This window comes from Morone saxatilis, unplaced genomic scaffold (assembly GCF_004916995.1).
Source record: "Morone saxatilis isolate NCDOM2014 unplaced genomic scaffold, NCSU_SB_2.0 Contig3, whole genome shotgun sequence".
In the NCBI taxonomy this organism is placed as follows: Eukaryota; Metazoa; Chordata; class Actinopteri; family Moronidae; genus Morone; species Morone saxatilis.
This window is the reverse complement of record NW_023339873.1, coordinates 17,204,044-17,205,410: the sequence shown is the minus strand read 5'-3', so window position 1 is coordinate 17,205,410 and position 1,367 is coordinate 17,204,044. Positions and strand designations below refer to the sequence as shown.

Sequence of the window (1,367 nt, the reverse complement as noted above, 5' to 3'; positions counted from 1 at the left end):
TCTCACTCTCACTCTCACACACACTCTCACTCTCACTCTCACTCTCACACCTTCTGCGCATAATTTATTACGTTTGTGGTGTGCCAGTGCCGGAAAGAAGGCAGAAAAATTTACATTTTGTTTGGATTGCTTAAGCAACTCATAATTAGCAAGGCTGAGTATAAACAGCGCTGAGCTCACCCATGTTTTTCTTAACAAAGTCATTGGGGTTCAATTCTACTGAGGGACATTTTACATACAATTTAGGACCTGCTATTCGTACAGATTATTATTTTGTTTTTGCTCATTAGCATTTTGCCTGTTAGCCTGGTTGAATGCTTCTTGTTATTTGTCACTGGCGGCCGCCAAGGAGAGCCGAGTGGAGCCTTGTGAGTCAGGGTGATACTTCACGGGCAGGCTGAGATTTAATTAGTGAACGGTCAGGAGAGGATATGGCATCTCTCTTCTGCTGTGTGTTTTTGAGTGCGACTTACTGTTTTTCAACATCTTCCACCATGCGGTCAATGCCATCCTTTGTGGGGACATGGGTGCCGTGGATCAGGCTATTGGACGTGGGGTGGAAGTCCTCACCGCTGTGGAGCACCAGCAAAAGAATTAGAAATGCAGAACCACAGATAATAACCATTTTACCACGCTTAAACTGACTTCTCTATTCCATCATTGTGATTATGGTCATCCTAACAGGGGATGAGGATTTGGTTTCAGGGCATGATGCGTCGGTGTATCCTTCACGGTCCTGCGTACGTCAGCCCCTAAGGAGCCCTGAACTCTTCTTGGACCTTAGCGTGCATGCACTTTAAAATCTTGTATTATTATTTCAGGAGGGTGGGGCTATGTCGACACTAACCCCGGGGCAAATGAGGGGGTACAAGTTATCATATAGAATATGCTTTGTGCACATGTGATGGGTGAATCCTGAGATGATTACACCAAGCAAATTGTTACAATTCATTTTACTTGATGAGAAATTTCACAGTTACGGTCTTTAAAGCAGAGACATCCTCATGTATCATTTTTATGACCCTGTTAATAGGAATGCACAAAGATCTAGTAATGCCAGAGGCCAATTCTTTTTCCCATGTTGAGCTGTCTGTCTATTTGGACAAAGTATAAAAAGACACAAATACAGTACTGTGACCGCAAAGGAAGATGGGACAGAGGCTAAACTCACCATTCCTCCCTCTGCTTCTCGTAGCTATCCAGGTCTGGTCTGATTTGCTTGGTGAGCCTTTGGTACTGTCTGAACTGGGCCTCGGCATAACCTGCAGTCCATTGTGTGAGACGGAGAGAGAGAGAAAAAAAAACAAAAAAAAAAAAACGGACTGAGTTATAATTACCGGAACAAACAGCAAGCAGGCACGAGGCTC

At 44.0% G+C, this 1,367-nt stretch overlaps 1 protein-coding gene across 1 annotated transcript in view; it reads right to left on the bottom strand.

Annotated features, from left to right (window-relative positions):
• syf2 (SYF2 pre-mRNA-splicing factor) overlaps nucleotides 1-1,367 on the bottom strand; it is a 6,194-nt gene that overhangs the window by 1,105 nt on the left and 3,722 nt on the right. Inside the window, exons 5-6 of the mRNA XM_035674682.1 lie at nucleotides 1,172-1,262; nucleotides 474-572 (exon numbers count right to left, since the gene is read on the bottom strand). Of these exons, the coding sequence (XP_035530575.1) occupies nucleotides 474-572; nucleotides 1,172-1,262 (190 nt within the window). The remainder of the gene's footprint in view (nucleotides 1-473; nucleotides 573-1,171; nucleotides 1,263-1,367) is intronic.